Source organism: Strix aluco, chromosome Z, assembly GCF_031877795.1.
Source record: "Strix aluco isolate bStrAlu1 chromosome Z, bStrAlu1.hap1, whole genome shotgun sequence".
Lineage (NCBI taxonomy): Eukaryota > Metazoa > Chordata > Aves > Strigiformes > Strigidae > Strix > Strix aluco.
Genome location: NC_133971.1, coordinates 500,147 through 525,365, shown reverse-complemented (window position 1 = coordinate 525,365; position 25,219 = coordinate 500,147). Strand labels below are relative to the sequence as shown.

General features: G+C 51.7%; 1 protein-coding gene across 2 annotated transcripts in view; it reads right to left on the bottom strand.

The window, feature by feature from the left end:
- The window catches only part of PAX5 (paired box 5), a 136,711-nt gene that overhangs the window by 29,477 nt on the left and 82,015 nt on the right, over positions 1-25,219 (bottom strand). For both annotated transcript variants that reach the window (XM_074813023.1, XM_074813022.1), the window contains one exon: positions 7,641-7,742. In XM_074813023.1, coding sequence (XP_074669124.1) covers positions 7,641-7,742 — 102 coding nt within the window. The remainder of the gene's footprint in view (positions 1-7,640; positions 7,743-25,219) is intronic.

Sequence of the window (25,219 nt, the reverse complement as noted above, 5' to 3'; positions counted from 1 at the left end):
CAAGCGGAGATACACATCCCCACCATGACAGCAGCATGAAGCAGGTGGAGCAGATGGCAAATGGCCTTAGGAGTCACCTCCAGGCTCCAAGGAGGTAACTTTCAAACTTTCCATTTCACCAAAGAAATGTTAAGGTTTATTCCCCCATTGCTCTAGGTCCTTCTAGCATGAAGGGCCTGATCCTCCTTTCACTTTCACTGGCCACAACAGTGTCTCTGTCCAAGTAACCAAGCAGTACCAGCTTTATGCCGTACAACAGCGGAGGATCCAGTTGAGGCTGTGCCACTGATGCCCTCTGTCACCCCACATACTGCAGTTTGCTTTCTCTGACCCCGTTTTTAAGCATTTTACCTCCCAGCTGCCTTGCTTTCAAATATTTACTGCTGCGCATCAGGAGGTGACAAAACACTGTCACAAAACTTTGGCAGAGCCAGAACAAATAATATAAAATAACTCTGAACAAAGTCTTCAGCGTGACAGAGCAGACCAAACCCCACCAGCCCCTACAGCCTTTATTCTGGAGGTCCTACACACTAACTGCTGCCTCCTGACCCCCCCACAACACAGGGCTCCCCTGCACCCCTCACTGCAGGACAGGTTGATGTGGGTTGGGGGGGGGAGGGAGTGCTGTCTCTTGCAGGCTCAGGTGGGAAAAGCAGCCCCAGCAGGGAGAGGTCACACAACCTCATTTCTCCTCCACGTTAATACCTGCTAGCCCCAAGGAAAAAACACATTCGAAAACCACGTGTTTTGCTTCCCAACATCACCTCCTTCTGCTTTGCACATTAGAACTAGCATCTTCTCCTAGGTAAAAGATTGCTAATGACACCGTTGCTATTTTTTACACTTTTCTTTTCAAAGCCCAGTTTTGAATGTCACTGTTTTCAGGTCCCTTTAGTCGGGTAATTGCACATAGACTTCATATAAAGGAAATTCATTTGTTCAGGGTCACTGCATGGTTTTTCATTAAAAACAAATTACCGGTGTTCAGAAAGGACATCTGGGTTTCGAGAGTCCCATTAATGACTATATTTTCAGCATCACTATTCCGGACAGTCTACCCTTTCCTGTCACCCGGCTTGCGGGGCCCGCCAGGAGAGGAGGGTACAGGGTGAATGACAGTCCTGGGGAGGGGAAAAGGGGTGGTGGGTCCATCCCCAGGGACAGGAAGAGGGGGGGAAACAGAAACCGGGGTTGGGGGGGTAGCAGGGGCTGCTTCTGACCCAAGAGCTGGAGTAAGTATTTAAGTGAACGATCATGGCTACTTGAGCACAACAGCTCCGGGCACAGTGGTCCTCAGAGCAGGCACAATCTGGCATTGCCCCAAGATATTTGTGAAGGCAGATCACTTGCTGCAGCTCTGACAGTGCTCCTCATGCCTTCCCCTCCATCCCCTTGCCGATGGCCACCATCTTCCCCACATGTAGGAGGACACAGACCCTCAGACACACCTCGGGAGCGGTCCCACGGACACGAGTAGTGATCTGTGGAGAGAGACCTGACCCACCACTGGAGCAACAGAGGACCAAGACAACACCCCAGGCAAGCAGCGCCGGTCCCCATCACCAGCCAACCCCAACCAGAGCCCAGACGGTGCTGGAGAGAAGGTCCGGCCCCGCAAAGGCGAGGGAAATAGGGTAATGGTGTGCTATCAGTGACCAGCGGACCGTTGCTCCAGCAGATGCGCTCCCTTTCAAACACTTCACCTCAAAAAAGGCCCTGGGTCACCCACACAGGTAACGGAGTAAACTCCCTGCAAATATTGCATTTCCCAGTGACGTGCTCCCCGCTTGCTGCTGCTACGCTCCTAAAGCCCAGTCTGCAGAGGTGAGGCAGGAGAGGGAGCAGAGAGCAGAAGTTGCGAGCAAAAGACAGCACTGCCTCCATCAGAAGAGTCAAATGTCCCTGGCACTCCTCTTTGGAAAGGGGTAAGCAAAGCCGGGTGGCACTAAGCTCCAGGCTGTGACTCCTGGATGGGGTGGAGAAGACGCACTTTGCTCCTGCCTGCTCTTCCCGTGAGACAAGGGAAGGCTGGAAAAACACTGCTCCATGTTTCTAAAGCGATGGCACATCAGGGGCACAATCACAGTGTGAACAAATAATAACAATAATACCAAATTATTGGAGATAATTTCTGCATATAGTATCTCATTAACCTGTGGGATCCTGTGCCCCGAGGTGGTACTGAGACCACGAATCTAGCAGGAATCAACAGTGGATTGAACCTCTAAATAGATAATGAGAACATACAGAGAGCTACACTAGACAAAATAAACATTTACAAGGGATATAAACTCTCATGCTTCGAGGCATAAACCACTAGGCAACGAGGATTAAAGAGAAGTGTCCACTTTGGGTGAGCTGCTCGGGGCGCTGCTGCACCCCCTGCCCCAGCCGTGGACAGGTGGTGGCTGTTCCCAGGACCCCGTGGTTTCCCACAACAGATGCCATACAATGCTCTTGCTCTCTTGCCTGCTCCCAACACATCCAGGAAGAGTCACCAATTTTATGCCAGGTCCACCCGCCTTCCCCATTTCATCCCTGGTCTCCCAGAGGAGAAGGTGAGCCAGGCAGGGAGCACGGGGCCAGGGGATGCCAAGCCAGGGGCACCGCCGGGACTGCAGCAGGGTGAGACCACAGTCACGGGTGGGAGGAGGAACATGGAGGGCGATTTCTCCCGGTCCCTGTGCAGACATTAGGCATTGCCCTGTGACAGGGAAGCTCCCTCCAGCCTCCAAGGGGGATTCACGGCTTGGTCAATTAATGGCGACTGGGGTCTAGAGCACAGCTGTCCCATCTGTGCGCCCGCGGGGACTGCTGGCATCACCGCTTTCCAGAGGGGGACCTGTTATCCTCCTGTTAACAGCTCATTGACTCCATCTCTGCTCACAGGATCAGGCAGAAATGTCTGAATTCCTGACTCTGCAGCACATTTTCAGCTCAAAACATTGAGTCAGAGGATGGTGGGGCATTTCAGGTTGGAAGGGACTTCAGGACATTCTCCAGACCTTGCTCACAGCAGGATCAGCAATGAGGCCAGACCAGGATGCTCAGGGCTTCATCCAGCCTGGCCCTTAAGACCCTCAAGGATGGGACCTGCACAGCCTCTCTGAGCAACCTCTTCCACCACTGGACCCTCCTCACAGAAGAAAGTTTGAAGCTTTTCTTCATCCCTAGTTTGTGTCTTGCTTGTTTCAACTTATGCCCATTGCATCTTGGTGTTGGGGGCCCAAAACTGCGCTACTGCTCATCTAGTACACTTCCCATTTGCTAGTAGACATGGTTAACAACTGCGCTAGTAGCTCTAGCTACTGCACATATGGGGAAAATCCTGAGGTTTTGAAGACTGGTCAAACAAGACTTTGAAGCGTGGTCAAGATGGCCCTGATTAGTGATAAGAAGTTCATCAAGAATAAGCTTTGATCTCTGAACCCTAGAATATAAGCAGAAAATCCTGGACCGTAAAGACAATGTCTGGGGTTGTGCTGAGGATAAGTTATTCAACAACCTGGCAAATGGACTGTTCAATTAATTAACTTGGCAATGAAACTGACTTTCGAGTGGCCTGCAAGTGAACTGCTTTCATTGTAATACTAAAAACCACACTGCCAGGTTAAAAAGCCCCCTGCGTGGGTGAAGACCCTTCCCCTGAGCACACACAGTAGTAGCAGCATTAGATAAGCTGCATTATAATTGTACGTTAATCACTGACCAATCAGTATCTAACAGGCATGTCTGGAAAAGCACTAACCTCTGATTTTTGTGTATAAAAGGAGCACGAAAACCTGCTGTTGGGTGCTTGATTCGTGGAAAAGGGCCCCAAGCGCCCAGGCCTGGATAAATACAGTATCTGTCCTGGGCACGTTCAGGAGGGTCACTGCACAGTGGCACCATGCTGCTCTCCAGAGCACATTCCCACTGCGAGTCCGTGAGTGCCAAGCGAGGGGGATAACCCCTTCCCTCCAGCTCCTGGCCAGGATGCTGCTGGTCGCCCTCGCTGCCAGCGCACGCTGCAGCGTGATGCCCAGCTGCCTGCGGTCCCTCCAGCAGCCAGCCGGTCCTCAGCCCGTTTTGTGGCAAAACTGCTGCAGGATTTTACATTTGCCCTTGTTGGATTTCACGCTCCTGCCCCAGCCTGCCTAGGTGCCTCCATGTGGCAGCCCTACTCTGGAGCATACTGATGGCACTCCTCAGTTTGGCATCGCCTGAAAACCTGACGCAGTGAGCTCTTTCCCAGCTGTGGATGAAGATGCCAACCAGGACGGAACCTTGGCTGTGCCCTGCAGCGCCGCGCACGACCAGCATCTGGCGGGAGCCTGGCATTAACCACCACCTCCGAGCTTGGCCACCCCAACCACTTATTTTCCCATCGTTTTCCCATTTTGTTTGTGGCCCGCTGGAACTGCAGTGACTCCCGGAGAGCTCCTCTCTGGTCACCTTGACAGGGTGATAGCCACCAAAGGGCAGGAGAAGCCTGCGGGGCCCGTGACCTGCAGAGGGAACGCATTTACAGGAGCCTCGAGTGATGCCAGCTCTCCATTTGTAAAGCTCTGGGCTGACATTGAAGCCACATATTTACTTGGTCTGTTCCTTTAGAGAAAAGTATTTGATTAATTTATTCTCTGGGCCACACAAGCCACATGAAAAAAGGAATTCCCCGTTGCTATGCAAGTGACTGTTTTTTCAGGGAAGCAAGGGAGGAGATCTGAGAGCACAGACCAGGTGTTTGTGCCAGGCACGGAGATGCCGCGTGGACAGGTTCCTGTGGGAGAAGCAGGGAAGGACCCAGGGCTGGTGGGGGAAGAAGCTTCTCCTGTTCAGATGAACAGCGGGAGAGCTGGAGAAGAGACAAGCTCAGAGCAAGACACTGAATCCACAGACCTTGGCGATGCCCAGGAGCTGGATGGTTCCTGGCCCCACCAGTGTGTGACAGACCCCCAGCAGATGCGGGACAAATGCGTTCGAGGGAGGGGTTTACCCCCAGTGGCACAAGCGATGGTGGCAGCAACAAGCATGCAACAAAACATGGCCTATGTCTTACCGTGTATATATTTCTCACATGTCTCTAAGCACTTAGCTCACACAATTGCTTAATTGCGAGCAGAAATTCATGGCTAACGAATAAAAATCTTATCAAGGAAGCACATTTCTAGCAGGGGCTCCGAAAACTACGACAAGGTAGCGGCAGATCGTGAAATGAATCCCTGAGACCTGGTACAACAAACGTGCACCCTCAGCACAGCGATTTGGATGTTTCGGAACGAGCGGGGATGTGCCAACAGCACCAGACCAGATCCGGCACCTGCGTCAGAGTCAGTCCCTTGGGGACTGTGGTGCCTTCCCCAGCCTGGAACTGGTCCTGCAAAGGACAGGACTCAAAGAAGGATTGAGAAGGTATTTTGGATGCTAGTTAGCAAATTCTCACTTAAATGAGAAGGAGAACCTACAGGAATTGCAGCTGACCTTCACACTAGCTGGAGCAGAAGGTTGTTATTAAAGGAACCAGTGAAAGGAACAGTGCAGTTATTCAATATAATGGGTCACACAAGCCTATGTGTAGTTAAAAATAAAATCTATTACCCAGGAAAATCAGCTCAGACGACTCTACATCACTGAACCCTCCCTGCACCTCCCCTGGCTGAGCACTGTCAAGGCCCACGTCCTGCAGTTTTGCCATCCCACCCTGGCAGCTGGTAAATCCCCAAAAAAAGAAGGAAGAGCAAGTTTTCCCCTTATCTGGGGAAGGGACTGGTGCTCACAGCCAGATTTTCAGTGAAAGGTGCTCTGAAAGAAGGTGGTAGATTCCCACAAGATTTTCAAAAGCCTCTCAACCTCCACCTTCACCAGGAATGATGCATCCAATGCACCCGGGTTTTCCGATCTTCACTCTCAGCAGGAGGATGCACCAGGAGCGAGGGGGGAGCTCACGGCGTAGGTGAAGAACCAGCCCAGGAGGGACTGGGCAGGAGAGGAGGGGACCAGCAAGGCAGGACGTCTGCCCACCTGCACACGGCCATGACCAACCCAGGCTGCCACTCCCCAGGCTTTAAGGCGTGATTAGAGCTTGCGGTCGTGCTACGGAGATGATGCGAGTCCAGACCTTCACCCGAAATGAGCAGCCGGCCGTGCCGTTGCAGTCAGGCAGGCCTGGCTGAGGACAGAAGAAATGTACCCACAACGGCGTCTGTACACGTGCGTGTCCACGAAACAGTGTGAAACACTGAGCAAACCTCACACTCTTTGCCAGCAAGGCTTGCTTTCGGGTGTTTGCTTTTTATTCTCACTTCTCACAAACTGCATCTGATGCCCTCTCAGCAGCTCTTCCTGGTTACATTTTACGGGTAAAAATTGGTTTCCACACAACCTATGATCTGATTTCCATAGCCAGTTCCTAACTCTAACACACCCATAAAGTGGATGATTTTTTCTTAACTCCTGAGTAATCTGGTAGACCCCAATTTGCAGAACATAATCAAGGCTGGTAACAAAGACTAATCCCGAAAGAGCGTGGACATCAAATCACTGTTGCCAACTCCCACTTTCCTACTATGAGGGGATTTTTTTTCTGAATCACCACATCCTGGAGCCACGTGATTACAGATGAAATCCCACTTTGGAGGATTTTCCTCAGTAACTCTCTGACCTTGCCGACTCCAAACAACTGTCTCAAATCACCTGAAGGGGTTGAAAAGCAATAGGGGAAAGAAAGAGAATCCCCAACTCATATGATACTCAGTGACCAGATTCATAACTTTTAACATACGTATTTGGGCCTCAGAACACCGCTTTCCCTCACAGCCTCTGTCACATTCAGACCAAAGGAGGCAGAGCTTGGGGACAAATCCCAGCAGTTCTTTCAAGCTGAAATAAATGCTGATTTCCGGCACCATCTGACCTCCAGCACTGCTTGCTGCCAGCACCCTGATGTCACCATCCTACCGTGGGTCACCCACAGACCCACAGCCGACAGTGACAGTGGGTGTCACCAATGACATTAGGCACCTGAAGACCCTGCCCTGCCCACCCCGGGCTCCTGCACACTGGCTGCACTGGCCACGCAGGCAACCGCTGGCCACCGGCCAGCTCATGCCACCCGGCATTTCTCACCACGAGGCTCCAAAAGGGGAAGGAAATTACAGAAATACCATGTCCTGAGGATGACTTGGTGTCCCCACAGGAGTCTGGGCACAGTTTTGCACAGAGGAATGTTGAAGTCAGGACACATCCAGCCCCCAAGGGCCGGTGACCTCACCACAGGGACAGCACGGAGGGACGCGGAGCGTTCAGAGAAAACAGGCGGGTTCAAGCAGAGTCTGTGTCAAACGGGAAGAGCCTGGCACGGCCCAAAATGGAGCAACCCCCAGGCCCACAGAAGGGACGCTGGGGACTCTTTCAGCACCCCAGTGCAAACCATTCGCTCTGGCACTCTATGGGCTGGACGATCTCCCGCGCCGAGGAGCCTGCTCGTCCTCCACGCTGGACCGCTCCACACCTCCCTTTCCCCTTCAGCGCTGCGGCTTCTGCCTCGCACTCGCCTCGGCTCTCCTCCTGAAATGCTTGGGTTTTTTCCTTTCCTTTCATTTTTTTATTTTTTTTCCCCACCCCCCCCGACCCCCCCCACCACCATTTTGAAGACTCACCAGGCACCATTCCTGTCAGCGCTGGAGCGGAGTAGCTGCCCTGTCCGGCCGGAGGGACATGCGGAGGGTATCCTGGGAGGGTTGTGCTTGCCAGCTCGCGACCTGAGGAATCAAACCAACAAATCACCACGTGAGCATCGCGACAAGCGGACACGGTTTTACATCTCCCCGAGCGCCCAGAACACAGCCATGCATTTGTCATCACTGCTCTGCGAGGGCCAGCGTGGGATTTCCAGCCTGGCAGGGAGGGGAGGCACAGTTTTGCTTTCTCTATAAGCTGCCACAAAGCTCCAACGAAGTGCGAGACAGGAAGGGGAAGAGCCTGAACTCTGGCTGCTCGCCCCTATTCCCAGTTTCCTCCAAAGCTCAGATTTGCAAAGTCAGAAACAGCGAAATGTGAAATAACACTGATGTTAATGACACTTTTCCAGAAAACTCTCCAGAAAATCACAGTGCATGGGCTGACAGTTTGCAGAGATCTAAATACAATGGGGGACATGGTTTCATCTCTTATTAAAGACAGTTTAAAAAAAAGAACAAACAGAAGACATGAGACACATTGAGATGTGAAGATAGTTTGAAATATAGTTTGCCATGGTGCCAGAAGAAGGGTCAGATTTGCAGACACAGCCTCATGTAGTGCTCTTTACTTAGACTGCAGAAATATTTCTTTTTATTCGAGTATCCACAGGTCTTCCATGGAAATAACCCTGCAGAAAGCAGGCTGTGGGGTGTCCCCCATCTCCCTCTGCCCCCAGACCAGGGGGATGGGGTGCCCCCTCTTCACCCCCTTCCCAGACACAGCTCCCAGCGCTGCCCAGGACACGTCACTGCCCATGGAGCAAAGACAGGAGGTGCAGGCAGCGCATCTCGCAGAGCGCTGCAGAAGTGACATCCCACACACGGATCCTGGGATAGCCACCACCCCCACAGCAGGATTCTGGGGAAATCATAGAATCATGGAATTGCAGAATGGTTTGGGTTGGAAGGGACCTTAAAGACCATCTAGTTCCAACCCCCCTGCAGGGCAGGGACACCTTCCACTAGCCCAGGTTGCCCAAAGCCCCGTCCAACCTGGCCTTGAACCCTTCCAGGGAGGGGGCAGCCACAGCTTCTCTGGGCAACCTGTGCCAGGGCCTCACCACCCTCACAGGGAAGAATTTCTTCCTTGCATCTAATCTAAATCTACCCTCTATCAGATTACTCCTCATCCTATCGCTACACACCCTTGTACAAAGTCCCTCTCCAGGTTTCCTGTAGGTGGAGGTGGCCCACCAAGAGGAAGGGAAGCTCCTGTGACCCCACCAGGGAGGATCCACTCCCTCATCCCAGAGGGGATCCTGGAGCCCAGTCCTGGTCTCCTGGACTCCCACGGCATCCTTGGGCAGATCATTATCCTCGGGTAAAGTTGCCTTCAACGAGCACTCAGGCACTTAGTAGCATCTATCCTGGGACCCCTAGTAGCGCTGCTCTGCCCGACCCACCACCCCGGCCAGGCAGGGAGGAGCAAGGGGATCCCCACAGCTGTTGGCCCAAACCAGCCCATTAACTGGCAAAAATCACTGTGAGCACAGGTTCCTTCATCAAAACGTGGCATGTCAGGTCAATGAGAAAAGTTACATGACTGTCAATTTTAGTGCCACTGACAAGAAGAAATGCACAGATTCTCATGTTTAAATTGTTTTCCGTAGGCATTTGGTTTTATGACAGTATTTTTTTCAAGTCTTTAAGAGCTTGGAGAGGTTAAAACTAAATGTTTTCCCATGATCCAAACACACTTCTAAACTTTTTTGGTTGGCAGAGATTTTGAGCCACGATTTCATTTTGAACAGGTCTAAAAATAAAATTTTAAAATCTTTCTTTTTTTGTTACCATCAAAGAAATGAGACCTCATCTGATGAGACGAGAGACGGGAATGCTAAGTTATTGCAAATTGCTGCTCACCACCCCCAGGTCACGGCCACGAAGGCCGCTTCCCCCACCACCCCCACCAGATGAAGGGGTCTGCGCCGAAACGCTCCGGCAGCGCCTGGCATGTGGGCATCGCTGCAGCGATCTCTCAGCACGTGCCCCACTTTCCTCAGCGCTCTGCATCCACAAATTGGGATGCGTGCTGTTCCTCTCAGGCCCTTCCTACAGAATATTTATGGTGCATCCACATCCTGAAAGAATTTAAGGTTCAAAACAATTGATTAATTTGCTCTCCAGTTCTAGGGGAAAGCCAGATCCCTTACGGAAGGGCATGATGAATTCTAATTATTCAATGCAGGCAGAAAATGGCTCTTTTAGATTAAAATGTTCTCCCCTCGTCACTGCCCTGCTTTCTTCTCACCCGCACAAAACTAAACTCCGATTATGTCATCTCTACAGCCTGGGGAAGGCAAAAGCATCTGTGATCTACTTAAATTTGGTCACAGAAGCAAAGTTCACCCCTAGCGCTGGCAGGGAGCACTGGCCCTTGACTAAGGGCTGTCCCTATTGCAGAAGAGCATCTCACAGCCTGACCTCATGCTGGTACCACCACCCAGGAGCCCTCCCTAGGCCCAAGAAGAGACACCACCACTCGTCCCTTCCTCGGCAGTGTGCTCTCACCACAGATCGGCCTGAAGTCTCATCTTCTAAAGGTGCCCACAGCTGTGGGTGAGCTCCCCTCCCAACCTCTTCCACACTGACCACTCTCCACTCCTCACTTTCCAATAACTATTAAAAAAAAAAATCCCTACATTTTTTTCAATATACTGGAATATTACAACATTTTTAACTTTCTCCAAAACCGTGGTCACACCCAGCATGGTTTGGATCTTTGTCAAGGGCACTGAGCAATGGAGCCACCACTGGAAATACCAAGAAAAGTAGGATTTCCACTCCTCCGCCATCAAGACAACACCGCTCATGGTCTGTACTACAGGCTTGGTCTGGTTTCCATCACATCTGATTTCCAAATTAAACATTCTGGCATCTGCTGACAAAACTTTATAGCAGGGTCACTGCAGCCAGGCCTCAGGCAGGGACCGGATCAAGGGAGGCTGGCAAAAGGTGACCAAGGCCACAGCTGCAGGTGCTGCAACCCCACCTCATCCCCTCAATTGCACCCAATGTGCTTCCCCCCCAAAAAAGAGTGGAGCATCCCCATCTCTATGAGATTTTCCAATGTTGGCAAGCTTCAACTGCACTGAAATAAATGATTTCAGAGAAACACTAATAACCCAGGCACAAAGAGAGGATAAGAAGCAGCCTCCACCCCAAGGTGTTCCCATCCTACTCATGTAGGCAAAGTTGCCAAGAAGAAACAAACATTTACATTTTAGCAGTGGGGCACAGAGACATAGAGACTAAGGCCCTTCAAGACACACTTACTCCTAAATGCCTTCGGTCTGGGCTTTTTTAAGGTTATTTTAGATGCCAGAAGTCAGAGATGGGGCACAAGCGGCCACGGACAGAGCTGCCTCACTCCTTGAGGGTGGACTGGTGTCATGCAGGACGGAGCAGCTCAGCTGCCAGCTCCAGTCTATGGAGAAGCTCAACCGGAGCAGAGCCTAGCAGTATCTTCCAAGAACAACTTGCGCCAACTCTACAAGGCCACTGCCTGAAGCTTCGGGTACCCAAATACCTTGCTGAGTCTTGCTCATCCAGATCCCAGAGGAGAAATGTCTTAGAGGAGAGGGTCTAGAGGACCTGTGCAAGACAGGTTGTGTTCAAAACACACATCATACACAGTGCTTGTGTTACTGAAGGCAGAATAGATCCACATTCTTCGAGCAGGATGCAGTGAGACTGGCAGTGTCCTTTTCCCCATCACAGCTGGGTCCCAGTCAAGTGCTGTCTCCTCCATCAGTGACCTTGCCACAGATGCTTCCCACCACAGCAGCAGAGAAAAGCTCCATCCCTTTGCCTTCAGCAGCACCCGGGACACCCCAGGCCCAGGCTGTCAAGGCCAGGAGGTGAGGATTTGGCACCTTCAGCTGGAGAAAACAAATATTCTGGAATCTCAGGAGAGCATCCAGCAGCCAGGTGTAATGTTGACAACATGGGCTGCCACTGCACGAGTGCGGTGTGAGGCTGGTGACTCTGGGCACCCCACTGCCTTGCTTTTCTACAGGCCAGAGAGAGAAGTGCACCATTCACCAGGACACCAACTAAGCCAGGGACTGGTTTGAAGTAGGTTGATGGAGACAGGATAGAAATAGTAGTAACACCAGAAGCGGTGTTTGGACAAAAAAGGTGAGTAGGGGATTACCTGCACTCCACAGTCCTTGCCACAGCATCATACAGGTACAGCAAATAACCTCGCTGTGAAAAGCAAAGATGCAGAGCAGACCTGAGGCTGACTGGAGAAAACTCCATCCTGGAGATGGAGGTAAGGAGCTCATTTTCGGTTTTAAGCACTGCTGCAGACAAGTTGCTTTCCCTCAGCCCTTCCAATGAAGAAAAAATTTCACCAGTCCTTTGGTGAGCTGCTGTTGGTCTGAGGGACTGAAAGTGCTGCCGCACAGTCAGTGACGTAACTTTTCAAACACTCTTCCCACCCAGGCGAGCTGCAACAAGGACGGGCCAAGCAGCCCCTCGGGCAGGCAGGTAGCAGCGAGCGGTTACCAGCACTGACTCATGACGGTGTGACGCTGGATGGCAACAGCACAGGCACGGGCACCACGGGCTCACAACTGTCCACACCACAGATCCAGGGCTGCCCCGGGGATCTGAGTGGCTGAAGCACTCTGTGCACCACTGGCACCAAAACCCTGCAAGGATCCAACTGAAAACACCTGACATTGTGCCAGCTAGACCTGTCCGGAGAGGGACTGGGGACCATGTAGCTGGAGAGCAAAGGTACCCCAGGGGACAGGGGAGCCAGTGCTGGGGGGAGCGGAGCAAATTCCTCTGTTACAGACATCTGTGCACATACACAACAACCGTGAGCTTGCTACGGGGATGAAAAGTTGCACGTGATTTCCAGTCTTAGGTACATGCCTGTCAGAAATCGTCCCGCACTACTCCAAAAACCAGGCTATAATGATGCCAAGCAATAACAATATCAACTGGCACTGTGGGACTGGAGGGTGCAGCCGCGTGTCAAAGGGCTTGGCTCTGCACACAGAAGATACGCAATAAATGCCGGTCCCTCCGTTCACCAGGAGCTGGCAGCGCGCTCGCGCTGAAAGCGAACTATCATTTCCCAAAAAAAAAAAAGTGTAAATAAATAATTTTCTTCCATAAAAAAAACTATTTTGCCACCAGCTGCAGGAGAGGTCAGCAACACCCCGCCGAGCAGACGTGGCAAGCAGCGCTCAGACATTGGCAAATGTCCCTGCTGCAGGACAAGCTGCCCGAGACTGGCTGGGGCAAAGAGTAGCACGAGGCAGCAAAGGACTCTCCTGTCTCCAAAACATGGTGACAAAAAATGAGGGAGCAGTTTAGAAGCATTCTTCAGTTTGTCTACCTTTTTTTAAAAAAATAAAATAAAAAGGCGGCAAAGAGCATTTGCAAGTATGTCTTTGTATACTACTGTGTGTAAACGTGAATCCAATTAACTTCAAATTTAACTACTAATGAAATTAACTCATTTTGCTATCAGCTCAGCTCTCATCCATGGCAGTAATTAACCACTGGGGGTTGTCACTCCCAGACACATGACACGAGGACTTCCCCAAGCTCAGGTGCTTCAAACCCTTGCAGAATTCATTACCCTGACAGTGTGAAAACCCTTCACTTTCAATACCACAGGGCACCAACGTGTTTTTTCCCTTTATCTAACTGATTGCCAGTAACGGTATGAAAGAAATGAACCCACTGGAGAGGTAATTAATTACTGCAAAGGATACATTAGAAAATGCAGGGGGTTCAGGTGGTGGGGAGGGGGCTTTTAGAGCCCCTTTGCTGCTGCCTCAGAACCATCCCCGGCAAGAGAAGGGCCAGTGATTTTCCTCTCTGAGGCAAACGGAGCCTTCACACGCCAGTCCACGCTTAGGGCAGAGGCAAAGCTGCTGTTGGCTCAGGAGCGTGGTCACCGATCAGGCATTTGGTTCATGGGGTAACCCCACCTCTCCAGAGACAAAGGTTCAACACCAACAGGTCGGCAGTGTTGGGAAAGCCAGCCTGGCGGTGCTGGCAGGTCCCCATGCCCGCTCACCCTCATCACAGGCATCACCACAAGGTGTTACCCTGCCTGAAATGGCCACCCAAGGTAGCCCAGCACCCCCCAGTAGAGACCAGCATCTCCCCAGGGTCCATCTCACACACCCACATGCTCTCTACCCCTGCCCAAAGCAGGGACCTGCCCCCCTGGCTGCACACAGAGGCTGATGCCTCACCCAACTCTTTGTGTCTTTCCAGAAACCAGTTAAAAATGCAAGTTGATTGATGCTAAGCAAAGTGGAGATGAAGGGATGACCTGCCCGCAGGATTGTGCAAGGAGCTGGGCAGGGGCTTCCAGCACCATCCCATTCGCTCTGCAGGTCTGCAGCCCCTCACCCAGCAGTCCCCGACACCGGCTTGGTGCAGGGATGCTGCGCAATGGCTCCGGCAGCGCATCCACAGAACAGGCAAAACAGTTCCAAAAGGTGGCTGAGGCAGATGGATTGGCTTCGTCTCTCGGCTGTGCTCCCTCTGGAAAGACCTCGTGCCATCTCCAAGATCCCTTGCCCCTGTGTGGTGGTTTGACTTTGGCTAAATGCCAGGTACCCACCAAGTTGCTCTATCATTTCCCCCCCCTTCCCCTTTTTTCTCACCAGGGCAAAGAGGGGAAAGAAAATAAGATAGGGAAAAAGACCCCAACCTTTGTGGGTAAAACAAAAGCAGTTTTAATATAAGCAAAGCGAAGCAAAGGTCCACACATGGAAGCAAAAAAAGAAAACAGATTTATTCTCTACTTCCCATGAACAGGCGATGTCGGGCCTTCCCAGGAAGCAGGGCTCCAATACGCATAGGGGTTGCCTCGGAGGACCAAGGGTGACACCCCCCCTTCCTCCTTTCTCCCGGCTTTATACTGATCAGACGTCATATGGTCTGGAATATCCCTTTGGTCAGTTGGGGTCAGCTGTCCTGGTTGTGTCCCCTCCCAAGATCTTGCCCACCCCGTCCCACTGCGGAAATGTCAGAAAGAGCCTTGGTGCTGTGTAAGCACTACTCAGCAGTAGCCACAACACCAGTGTGCTATCAACACCCTGCCAGCTCCCAACATAAAACACAGCACCATGAGGGCTGCTACAGGGGAAAACCAATTCTGGCTCAGTCAGACCCAGAACACCCTGAGAGCCAGTTCCTGGCCCTGGCATGTGGCATCACCTTTGCCAAGCACCCACAAACGTTGTTAGTAGAGGAAGGGACCTGCACCAATGCTGCTCGGCCACTGGGACCCCTGGGGACTGTCCTGCTGCCCTCAGGACCCAGAACGTGTCACTTGCTCTATCAAGGGGCTTCAGCAGCCTTCCCGATGTGGCTACCCCAGAGTGAGGGAGTGAAGCCTCATAGTCAGGGATGCACTCGCTTAACACCAGAGTAAAAACCAAGTAATCGGCAGATAGTAGCTTTGGGAGCCACTTCATCTCTGGGAAGTAAACACAAACTTCCACCCTATTTCAAGTCAAACCTGTTACCAGAACTGACTTTTCTTCTGAAAAATCCAGCTGTCACTTAGAAAAGCTCTCCCCTCACCCAGTGGAGATTTTATTAGTGCTAGCTGCTTTTCTTCAGTCATTATCCTAAAGAAAATGTTTAGGCCAAACACACAATCCTGTCAGCAGAAAAAGGACCTGACAAGATCCATCACCTGGCTCCTGCTCCCCCCACTACCCAGGGGCACGTGTGTCACACCCAGAGTCTGCCTGGGGCAGCAGCACGGGGCAGTGGAGCACCTCAAACCAGAAATGAGCACATCTTAAAAAAATAATCTGTGTTTATCATGTACGAAACACCACCCCACGCTTGGCACAACAGCAGCACGGCACATCCATCGTCACTGCCTCGGGCCCAGAGCCGCCGTGCAGGTGTCCCAGCATTTGGTCCTGCCCGAACGCGGCTCGGACGCTGCATCCTGCCAAAGCAACACCCGCGGGATCACATCTCACCCCCTTATGCTGGGAAAGGAGATGCTGCCGGACCTCGACACACCAAAACACCGCTGTTAATGAATAACTTCCCTCCTGTGCTCATCTAGCTCTATTTGTGGACATCAAACCTAGTGCGGCATGCTTACTGCGATGAGTTACCTCTCCTGCACCTAATTAGAGGCAGATAAAACAGTGGTAACACACAGATCACCTGTAATGATTTTGCTGACTCGATTATTCTTCTGACAATTAGCTCTGGCTGCCAAAGCCTCACAGGAATGTCAAAGTCTACTTCCTACAAAGCAGGTAATGTCACAGGTGTGACCATGAAATCAATAATGAGGCATAGCTCTTGCAGAGGGCATCCAGGTCAGATGGAACAGCCCTTAAATTAAACATTGATAAGCAGAACACAATTATCCATCATGTTTAAGTGCCTGCGTGAAATTAGCAGCCAGGGAACGGAAGCAGTGGGGGAAAGATTAGTGGAGGAGGTATTGAAATGCGCAGTGTCCACCGTGACTGGGGCTGCAAGGGCTAGTGACAGCGGCACTGCAATCTGCTATCAAAGCCATAAAATTCAGATTAAGCACACTGCGCTGAAACAGGGGTTGCAGATGTGGGTCTATTTTTCTCCTCATCTGCAAGGCAGCAGCAGATGTCTGGAGGAGTCCAGAGCTGCCCTTCATAGCAGGTGTATCTGCTACTCTTTCCATTGACACAACCATACTTTTTAAAGAAAGAGGCAGGGAAAAAGGAAGAACGGTACTTTCTGGTAGAGCAAAAATGCAGTGGAGAAGCACAGACAAATACTCCAGTCTGGTTTCTCTTCAATTTCTAAGCAAGAGTCCTGGAGCTGCAGAGTGCTCTGCCTTCACCCTTGTCTCTTCTGGGCAATCTCTTTTGGCTGCTGCTGCATAAAGCTCCTGTCTCTTCTTCCTTGCAGCCGTGCACATCTTGCACCCTATGAACAACCCAACAATCCAGTTTTTCACGTACTCTTTAGGGTTGCTAGTATGAGAAGGCTTTGTCTGCAGACTTGAGATGAGCTGCACCGTCATCCACCTTGACCTTCAAGCTGGGTCTCTTTCCCACCTTGAAGGTCAAGGTCTTTAGACTCAGGTCTACCTGGGTCTCTTTCCCCTCCTGTAACACGTGCAAGGTTAGAATGCCCCGGTTTGACCCCTCATTTAACACAAACACACACACACACACACACACACACATACACAAAGTATTGGAGGGGACGCCTGTGTGGAGACTCAGAAAAGATGCCCTAGGTGGACAACTCTCCACAAGAACCCACCCCACCCTAATTCTTGTGTGGCCAACAATGAGCCACGTACTAAAACACATCAGCATAATTTAACCCTTCCCTGGCTCCCAGTAAGCAAAATCTCCATGCCTGGCAGGATTTCTCTTCATCCAGCTCAGCGTGGGGCTAGAGGCCATGCTGGCGGTCCAGGGACAGCATGGTTGGGTCTCAGGTGCCCAGCTGTGTGTGCAGAGATTTGGGGATGCGTGGGGACATGTGGGGAAGCGTGGCAGACAGATGGCGAGGGTCCCACCACACTCCAGGTACACAACACCACCGACTCTGGAGAGGACAACTATCCATTGCTGGCACTTCATCTATCAAGGGGTGACCAAGAGGAACGGAGGGCAGGCGGAGGTGAGCGCGAGAAGGAAGAGACCTTGTGGGAGGACACGCAGCGGCATTTTATCAATACATCCATTACATCCCTTCTGTGGGGTCCTTCCCCTCCTACACCTGCCTGGAGAACAGCGGAGGAGCAGCGGGGCACAAGCAGCGCATGGGCATGAGCCGGAGCAGGATATGGTCCTCGGGCAGGCTGCAGTCTGCTGGCACAGCCCACGTGGTAACTCCTGGGACTTTAAGCATGGCCCCCGTGTGCTTAAAACCTGTGAACGTGTCTGTTCCTGAGGAGCACAGTCACTCCCAAAGGAGGGGATGAAGAGGCAGGCGTTGGCAAACCCAGTCTACAGCTGGGCTCACCACTGCACCCGGCGCTCACTCGAGCATGGTGATGTGTGGGAAAAGCGTGTCCTGTGTGGAAAAAGGGGGCTCAGCAGCACGGGGTGAGCACACGGCTTCCCTAGGTCGCCAAGCCGTGATCTCCAGGTTGGGGGTGCCACTGGGGTGTCTCGCCTGTTCCCGCATCATCAACCCTGGGTGTGCGTGTTTGCCCCTTGGTGAAACCCCGCGGCTGGCTCTAGCCAGTGCTTCCAGGGCTCCTGATTCAACGTCACCGGCTCTAAATAAAATCAGGGGAAGAAAAAAGAAGAGGGAAGCAAAGCAAGCTGCACAGCTCAGGACCGGGCAGGCGCTGGAGCACTCTGCGGCGAGGAGGATGCGGCAGACCACGGAGCCATCCCACCTTTCTGCCGGAGACAGACAAGACCTTTTTTAATTAAACCTTTTCATTAAGAGACAGAAATGCCCCCAAAAAAGTTGAATTGTGGGAACCTGGAGTTTATGTAAACAGCGAGGCTGTTCATCTGGGCATTTTAACTCCAAAAGCTCCTGGGAAAAGCTCTGCGGATGTTAGAACATTTGAATTTCCTTTAAAAAAAAAAAAAATCCCATTTTCAAGTTTGGAATGACTTTTCTATGTAAAATGTAAGCTACTGAGGACAGATGTAAGAAGTGGTCCAGATAAAAACAAGAGGTGTACACTGCTCTGAGCTGTTTTTACCTTGATTACTACTTTCACTTGTCAAACTCTCCCCCAATCTGGTGGGTATTTTTAATACAAAATAGACCTGAAAAAAAGTCAAAATCTTGAATATTTTCACAGGGCAGGAAAACCCTTTCCCCCCAGCCTTAGCTTTGAGTTCAGCTCGGCGCACGCCAGCAGCCACAGGGTCGCAGGGCTCTGCCACAGCCAAGGGGGGCTGGACCCTGCATGTGCTCAGCCCAAGATGGGGACCCCAAAAAGGGCTATGGGGGCACAAGGACCTGGCAGCCCGAGCTCAGCTGAGTCCTCTCTGGCTCCTGATCCAGTGCTCAGTCCCTCCACCAGCATGGAGGAGGAGCATTTCCCCAGACCCCATTTCAGGAGTAGAGGAAAGTGGCTTGTCCTGGCTCCAACAGGACAGGGCCTGCTGGCAGGCAAAATGAGACCGCAAAGATGAGACCACCGCGTACTTATCACTGAAACTGATGGAGATATTCAAACAAGTTTTGGGCCTGGTCACACCTTCTCTTTATATGGAGATAAAGTGTAAAGGTGAGAAGCGGAGTCCCTCTGACCCAGGTGACAGCAAGGAGGGGACTGAGACTTTGCTGGTAACAGCCTGGAACAGGCACGTCTCCTCATTCACGCTTCCACAGCTCGTAATCCAATGGGAAGAGGCAACGTTGCAGACAATTAGCACGTGGGAACTGATGAAGCAGCATGAGGGAAGCCAAGCCAGCTTCTGCGGGCTCTGGAAGGAACACTGACAAGGGAAATGCATCCTGGAAGGACGGGCACACGAAGGTGTACATGGGACAGAGGCGTGCAGAGGTTTCTCCTCCAGCTCTGGTCAGACCACTGGTCCCAATTATACCGACCCGCAGTTTCCACTGTTTCAAGAGGGATTCACTGCACATCAAGTGCTCTGCTCAGCAATCTCCATTAGTTTGGAAATGACATCAAGTGTTGCCTTCAAAGGCAAAAAAACCCATGTGTCTCCTTATCTGTGAGACCAGTTAGCCTCCTCCTGTCAAACAGACATGTTCAAAGGGGAGCGAAAAGAAATCTCACATAAAAATAATGGGCTTACCACCATGGCAGATCTTAGCCTAGAAAATATTATTTTTCGGACGAGTGCAGTTCACTGTGCAGTGTATTTCACAAGCAGCAATGCAATGAAACTTTAAAACAGAAATAATAAAACCAACTTCAGATAGATCAGAATTTAAATAAATGCAAGAGAAACCAAAACCAAAAGCCAAAAAAACCCCGAACCCCTCCCAAAACAAAACACCTCTTCCTGTTAAAATGCAGAAAGTGCCAGTCTGGCTGTTTTTCTGCTGCTGTGCAACATGCTTCTGCATTTCATATCCCCTCGCATCTCAGGTCTGAACGGCCCTTACACACCTCACAACCACTGCCAAATTAAAGATGGTTTTTTTCATCCCATTATTTCTAAAATGTACTCCAGCCAGCACGCTACACGCAATGAATGAAAGAACTAGGAGAATTAAACCACGCAATGAAACAGCTTTCTGACGAATAAAGCTATGGAAATTTTAGGCTCCATTTACTTCTCAATCTAATTTTGCCCTCCAATGCACATTATGTCTGAAATGGGATCTCATGTGGTTTGATCAGTGCTCTTAACGCATGCAGAAGCAACATATTCCCTTTATTGTTGTTTCCTTTCTGCAGCACAGCAATACTTCTAATAAGAGCAGCACAGCAGGCTCTGTGAGACTGTCTCTACAGTAATCACTGTGCCACTGGAAAGCTGCAAGATGACCAAGAGGATCAGCAGCCTGAGAAGTTTGTGGTCTGAGGGATCCCTGCAAATGCAGAGGTAGCTGTCCAGTACACTACAAAAATCATGAGAGCGATCAAGTTACCATAAAATGTTTAAATACAATATTTTTTTCCTTTTGTTTCTTTTACAGTGCTTGAATTTTTGCATACACCCAGAAGCTATTATCCAGCCTCTCCTCTCAACCAAGAGGACTAGAAAGCTATTATCAATTTGTGAAGAATTACAAACTCCTCTTGCTGTAACAGGACTCCAGACACTGGAGCTACAAGAAAAAAAAACAAACAAACAAAACAAAAAAACCATGCTAGGAGCTACAGGATGAAAACAAGTGCGTTGGTAGTGTTTTACTGTGGAGTCACAGATGCTCCTGAAAACTAATGGATACGTGTGGGGAGAAGTGGCTGGCCTCCAACTTCTACCCCCTCAAGAAATGAAAATCCCACACGTTTAGTAAACATTTAGCAGTTAACACACATCTCAAAGCCAGCCCTGCGGAGGGTGAGTGGTCTCACACACCCCAGTTCATGCCAGGAGCTGCCTGAGGATGGAGGAGCTGCTGCCAAGGGAGAGCATCCTTCCTCAGGCTACGACCCCAAGATCTACCCCAGAGCCTGGCCGACAGACCCCACTGCCCGTAGACAATTCAGACGTAGCAGCGCACAGCCTACAGGTCCCCGTACTGTGGGGATGCCGGGCTGTGACATCAGCTTGCTGGCCACCTGCACAGAAAGGCCCTCAAGGTGCTGGCACCACTCCGGAGCATCTCCGGCGTCGAGCGAGGAGCAGCGGGCTGGGGACCCCACCTCCTCCTCCTCCTCCCAGTCCGGCAGCTCCCGGGTCCAAGGGCCTGTGGAGGGTCCAGGAGACAGGCGAGCCCGTGCTGGCGGGCTGCCAAGACCCCGGTCCCTGCCGAGACCCCCGCGCTGGGTGGGGAAGGGGCTTTGAGCCAGGGGACTGGGCGAAAGAGGAGGGTGTGGGTTTCCAGATGCCTTGCAAAGGACAGCAGTGACATCCAGAGGGCTTTTGGGATCAGTGAGAGCAGGAGGAGAAGCCCAGGAGCCAACGCAAATCTGCCTCCGAGCGCATCCCAAGTCAGACCCTGGAAACCCTTCACCAACGCCCACCCCAAAGAGCGAGGACGCGCTGGCGGGTCGCATCACCCTCGGGGCCACGGAGTGTCCAGCCTGGAGCCCCACGAGCACCGACATGGGTGGGCACGACCCAGTAGCCCCACTGGCGCATCCAGGACGGGGGAGAGGGGAGCGTGTTGGCGATCAGTCATTCAGCTTGCCAGAGAAGCAGAGGGAGGGAAAAAAAACCCAACCAACAGCTTCCACCGGTCTGTTTTGCAGAGACGTTAAACCCATGCTGAAATCTTCCATCTCGCATGAATCAATATTTATGATCTGCATCTGGAATTAATCTGAGATGGAGACATTTCCAATCTAAGGATCATTGCTAATGTCATCAGCAGTTTTCTGCTCCTCACAGGAAAAATATTTACACTCTAGATTTTAACATCTTAATTAGGGCTCAACAAAGTCCAGATCGACAACCCAAGTGCGATTTTTCTGATATTTCAATAATGCTATTTTTATCCTGGAATAAGATGAAAAGCTGAAAGCAGGCATTTTACCTGGATTCTGTGATGGAAAAAGGTGAAGCTGTGGAAATGTTGACATACTTGGGTTTCAGCATTTTTCCATCAAAGTATTTTTTATTGTCAAGCTTGAAATATTTTATTCTCTTCAGCTGAAAGAACCTGAAACACCTCGTTTGAAATCACTTTAAGACAAAATTGCATTTTTTCATCTGCCCTGTGAAGCAGCAGGACCAAATATTTCTAAGTCCCATCTCTTTCCCAGCTGCCTGGTGGGCAGATAGCATCTCCCATAATGTAGCCAGATGTGTAGCTCAAGTGATGCACCAGGTAGTTCAGAAAATAATAAACGTATAGATTCCTTTATGGAAAGTGTCCTCCAGTGAGTTCTGGACAGAACAAGATGTGGAACTGCGACTCCCGTATAGCATGAAGCACAGGAAAAGCGGATAGTCTGGGGTTTGGGGGGCTCTTCCACGTTAAAAGCAGTTGATGGGATTTTGCTCCCAAACTGGGGTGGGAGATTCCCCCACTGCAGCCCCACCAGGCTTGCCTGGCCCTCGGCCAACACCCTCTGCGTGGCAGCTCCTGGTTCAAATGTCCCCCTGCCTGCGCCCCTCCAAGGAGCACAGATGAGGATGGTGACCGGGGAGACAAAAGTGGGGCGGGAGAGTGGCCAGAGGAGGTCCCCAGCCCACGGTGCCCGTCATGGCGTCAGGATTTATAACTGTATTAAATGGCATGACAGTTGGCCACAATAAATCAGTTCCCCTTCTTCCCAAATCACAGACAATAAAAGCTTTGGCAGTGAAAGTCATTCATCATCATAAAGACTTGAGACATTCCAGCCATCAATTTCACTCACATCCTTAATACACTGGAGAGGAGTGGTGGAGTTTTAGGGGGGAAAAAAGAGAGGGAGAGAAGAAAAGAAAAAATAATTAAAAGAAAACATGAAGAGAGATTGGACAGGAATGATTACAAAGGTCAGAGAAGAGTCCCTTCAGGACAGCATGCTTGATGATGGGGGCAGAGCTGCCCTGCTCTCTGCGGGGGCAGGTGAGATGCTGAGCAAAGCTGCAGGGTGTCCCTGTCACCCTGAGGGGTCCAGGGGGGAGGAGAGACCGTGGCCAAAGTGTGACCAAATGCTATGCTGCCTCCGGCCCTGCGTTCCTCCACAGTGGCACTGCCGGGTCCCCGCTGCCTACGACACCTTCGCGCTGCTGAGGTGCCAGGTCCAGGTCGGGCCGGAGGAAAGGCGGCAAGGATGGGGGTGGCAGTGCCTGGGAGCAATGGTGGTGCCTTCCCTGCATTGGGGGCTGCAGGTTCATTGTGCATGCCCCCTCCCCAGGGTGAGGGGATGGTGCTCAGCCCCCCCAGAGCTCTGCCGTGGTGAGAGGAGCACAGAGCAGCCACCTGCAATGCTTCTCAGAGGAAAGCATGGAGGTGGTCACCCTGCGGCCTCTGAATGCTCAGGTGACATCATGCAGCGGAGCATCGGCTTTGCATAGCTCCAAGGGGCCAAGCACGGGGAGCTGAGCTGCTGAGGGGGCTGAATGGCTGGCGGGTCCATTTCCAGGAGCCGGAGGCAAAGGGAAGATGAGGGTCAGCAGATGAGCCCAGCGGCAGACTGGGGGTGGAGGGCAGCAGAGGGCACAGTGCAGGCACCGCCATTGGGGCTCACAGGGCCACCTCCTGCTCCTCAGCCACCACCACCTCAACAACCTGAGGTTCTACTGAGCACACACCACGCTCAAAGGCACTGGCAAGTTCACTTCACTGCTTCAGTACCAAAGTGTCCAGAGAAGGGCAACAGAGCTGGTGCAGGGTCTAGAGCACAGGTCTGATGGGGAGCGGCTGAGGGAACTGGGGGGGTTTAGTCTGGAGAAGAGGAGGCTGGGGGGAGACCTCATGGCCCTCTACAACTCCCTGAAAGGAGGGTGCAGAGAGGGGGGAGGAGTCTCTTGAGCCAAGGAACAAGCACCAGGACAAGAGGGAATGGCCTCAAGTTGCACCAGGGCAGGGTTAGACTGGCTCTTAGGAAATATTTCTTTGCAGAAGGGGTTGTTGGGTGTTGGAATGGGCTGCCCAGGGCAGCGGGGGAGTCCCCATCCCTGGAGGGGTTGAAGAGTCGGGTTGACCCAGCGCTGAGGGATCTGGTGGAGTTGGGAACGGTCAGGGTGAGGTTCATGGTTGGACTGGAGGAGCTTCAAGGGCTTTTCCAACCAAGATGATTCTGTGATTCTATAAGCCACTGTCCGTAACACACCCAAGGAGCATCACAGAGCTACTTCATCTACAGAAAGGTCCACCAATATCTTAAGAACTTAAGAACTTCTCCGATTAAAACCTGGGCTGATGAGATTTGCAGCTGGTGAACACCCCAGAGTACGGACAAAATTCATCTCCTGAGCAGTGAGCTGCACAAAGCAGCCTGTGGCAGAGCGCCCCCGAGCCCATTAAGCAGCAACAAACCCTCACATGATGGACAAGGGTGCGCCTGGCCCTGAGGTGCTGATCCCACCCCCGCACCCCCTCTGCAAGACCTGCTGCACCCCCCACAGCATCGCGTATCCTCACAGCGCTGCACCCTGGCGTACGCACGGTGTGTGACGTATGGGATGCTTATCCCACGCACCCCTGCCACACAGATTATTGTCAGTGCTCCCTTGTTTTTACAACAGCTGCCCCTCACTTGCCAGGTCCAGGGGCAGTTCTGCCACCCAGGCTCGGCTGGGTGAAGCCCTGGCTTGGCAAGATCAGGCCACATTTAGTTCTGATCCAGTGCCTACCCCGTCTGCTTGGCTGTCTCTGCGTCAGCATGGGACCAATCTGGACCAGGACATGTTTGAGTCTGCCTGTACTGGCTAGCGCAGGCAGGCCCAGCAGCAGAGAACACGATTCTGCTCAGCAGTGAGCAGCTACCAGACCTATTCAAGACCACATCAGTGCCTGGGAACCATTTGTGTCCGTATTCCATCTTTATTACAATATTAACGGACAGAGGAAAAGCAAGCCCTCTGTTTAGCACCAAAACCCAGATTTGCTGACAAAGGGAGTCTCATCTGCATTCCCCAATATCCCACGCCTCTTATGGAATTTGCAATTATTGCAGCTGCAGCAGCATTGTCTGGCTTCGACCATGCTGTTCCAAACCCTCCACCCTCCTGCAGATCCTCAAGCCCCAGCAGTCCAGGACCAGCCTTCCACGGAGGATGCTCGTCTCTGGGGAGGGCACCAGGTCTGGACCCACAGCTGGCAGAAACGAAACCTGCTGGGGAGGGGATAACCCACATACATCCCCTCTTTAGAGGGACATTGCTGAGGCACAAGCCCTTTTTTTAGGAGTTAGTGCTCAAAAAAGGTACAGTGTCATCACAGGGCTAAGCTCAAGGAATTTAGATGGTTACAAAGGATGTACGATG